Source organism: Ostrea edulis, chromosome 6 (genome assembly GCF_947568905.1).
Source record: "Ostrea edulis chromosome 6, xbOstEdul1.1, whole genome shotgun sequence".
Lineage (NCBI taxonomy): Eukaryota > Metazoa > Mollusca > Bivalvia > Ostreida > Ostreidae > Ostrea > Ostrea edulis.
Window position 1 is genome coordinate 41,705,230 of NC_079169.1, and position 2,628 is coordinate 41,707,857.

A 2,628-nucleotide genomic window follows, 5' to 3' on the forward strand; every position below is an offset into this window, starting at 1 on the left:
CATACAAAAAAATCCAAGCACAACATTCTCACAGAAATGGCCCAAAAATAATACATTTATGAACATAATGGTAGTACAAAATATCATAATTATAAATAAATACTGGCAAAACAGAATGCTACAAAATATCAATTTTCTAGAGAGCATCAGCTACACAAACAATATTTTAAATAAAATGTTTCTGCACCCAGGAACGGGACGAGGACCCTGCTTTCATGTTCCCATTAAAAAAAAAAGTTTTATCATTTTTTAACTCTTACAACTATTATATATACTAAGCTAATACTACATATACTATGCTAATATTTCATTCTATAAATTATTTGCAAAAATACAATGTTGCATGCAAGACCAAACAGATTGTTACCCAACGGTCAGACCCTATATCATCGTTGTTTCCAGTCTTTTTTTATTTGTAAAAAATAACAAAATTTGTTTTCACAACCTACTACTCTATATGACTTTGGTTCAGATTTAAACAAAACCAAAGATAAAGGTTTTTCACAATGATTTAACATTTTTAAACAAGATTAAAATAGAGCACATCTGTATGACCAACATATTTTTATCTGCTTTGCTAGAATGTCCAAATAGCTAGTATTACGTTTTATTCACATTCACACGGATCTCTCCTTCCGACTGAACCTCGATCTAAAATGTAGCACCGCTTCTTCTTTATCAGGATGGAAAAATTCACTGCACAGTGGAGGTGGTTGAGTTGGCAATGAGCATGGTAATGGTTCTGATGACCCTTGAAAGGTCAAATAAGTCTCCTTCATCAGGACTGATGGGCTGGAATATATGGACACTATTTAAAATTTTATGTATGCTTTCTATCCTTATAAATAAATTGCTCTTTACTATATGTATTGTATTTTGACAAATAATAAAAATTCTCATTAACTTTGTTATTGCTGTTTTAAACTTGATTGAAAGAAAAGTGACAAATGCAAAAATAGTAAAAATGCCATGCCAATTAATTTTGATATGAATTATGATAGTGGATTATCTTTAGAAGTACATTCTTACTAAATGTTGGATCAACAGGCTTCCTACGAACACTTGAACTTCGGGAAGCTGATTATAAATTGTTGGTCCCCCTCCATCGTTATGACATGCGGCCTTGAGGAATTCTCATTAAAATGTAGAGCAGCGATCATCAACCTTTCCCAATAAAAAAGGAAGTGTTATGATGGTGCAATATAATGTATTTACTGTAATTCTATTATTATTTTGAAATAAAATGTCCCCATGTAAATATTGAAATAATTTGCAGTGGGAGAATCCTGACCATCCAGGGGGGGGGGGGGTATCCTGAAGGTCGGAACCCTCCTCTTTCATCAGAAAATTTTGCTAAAAAACACCCACACAAATAGATGGTGGAACACCCCCCCCCCCTTTAACAACTAAAATTTAATAATGGTATAACCCCCTCCCTTTCCAAATTTCCTGGATCTGCCCATGATTTGTGTAAATTAAATTAGTGAAGAGGGGTTTCCATCATATGTCATTTTTGGAAATAATTTAATTTTCATTAACGTATAAATCCAAAGGTTGTACATGTAGGAGTTATAACAGGGGTTACAGGCCACCCACTCTACACCCCTCAGCCTTCACTTGATTGATCAGAATTGGTATCTTTGCAATGTTAACATTTAATCGTGTTGGAAAAATAATATTGCCCAATAAAAGAGTAATAGAAGTCTACGTATATTTAAATTATGCAAAGTTCTTGATCACATTACTAAGATAGGTCACTGGATCTATATGACAGAATATGTTTAAACGGCAATCTAATCCAGGGTCCTGATCAGATGGGGGCATGTAAGAAACTCGTTATATGGTATTGTAACTTATAAAGTGAAAAAAGCTAATCAACGTCACAGACTACAATAAAAACAAAAATTATCAACTTTCTTACCGATTGAATCTTCATTACAAAGTTACACACGACCTACCCTATTTTTCTCCAGCTTGACGGCAGCCTGGCGCTTGGGTTTAGGCTCGGGCGAAGAGAGGAGGGCAAGGTTGAGGTCGTCCACTTTCCTCTTAGGATAAAGCGATAGAATCGCACCAGGGTAGAGACGTTTTTTCGCAGGAATTACATATTCTCTCATCAGTGAAAACTGAGCCTCGAAACATCCGTCCATGAAATGCGCACTACAAACAACAGTATACTGGGACAATCTTGTCCAGTCTGCACGGGTCAGTCTCACAAATCTAGTCCATGCTGCTCTCTGTCGCTCGTCCTTTGGGAAAACATGAACGGAAACGGTGTCCGAGGGCCTGTTGTTGCATCCTGCAACTACACACATGCGTCCCTTACTCTTACTTGCCATTTCTCTTCAAATATTTTCTTCTCTTATACTCTCGTCTTGTTGTGAAGAAACCGCCAATGATGGGTTGTGACGTCAGATCCGGTATTACATTTTGAGTATCGTTTTCGGTATCGTAAAGGTGTGAATTTTTGCCCATTATATCGTTTATTGATTAAAAAAATAACTGAAAGAATTTTACTATCGGTATTTATTTTCAAAAATGCATAAGATAAACCAATATGTATATTTGACTTCCGGGACACTTGAAAGTGTATGCAAGTATTTGCAGTTTCTTATGAAATAAATGCGG

At 35.5% G+C, this 2,628-nt stretch overlaps 1 protein-coding gene across 1 annotated transcript; it reads right to left on the reverse strand.

The window, feature by feature from the left end:
* Positions 1-693: 693 nt before the first annotated feature.
* Positions 694-2,339, reverse strand: LOC125647163 (THAP domain-containing protein 10-like). The gene is made up of 2 exons (XM_048873848.1): positions 1,959-2,339; positions 694-792 (listed from the first exon to the last, which is right to left on the reverse strand). The coding sequence occupies exons 1-2, from the start codon at positions 2,337-2,339 to the stop codon at positions 694-696; spliced, it is 480 nt and encodes a 159-aa protein (XP_048729805.1).
* Between the last annotated feature and the right edge of the window lie 289 nt (positions 2,340-2,628).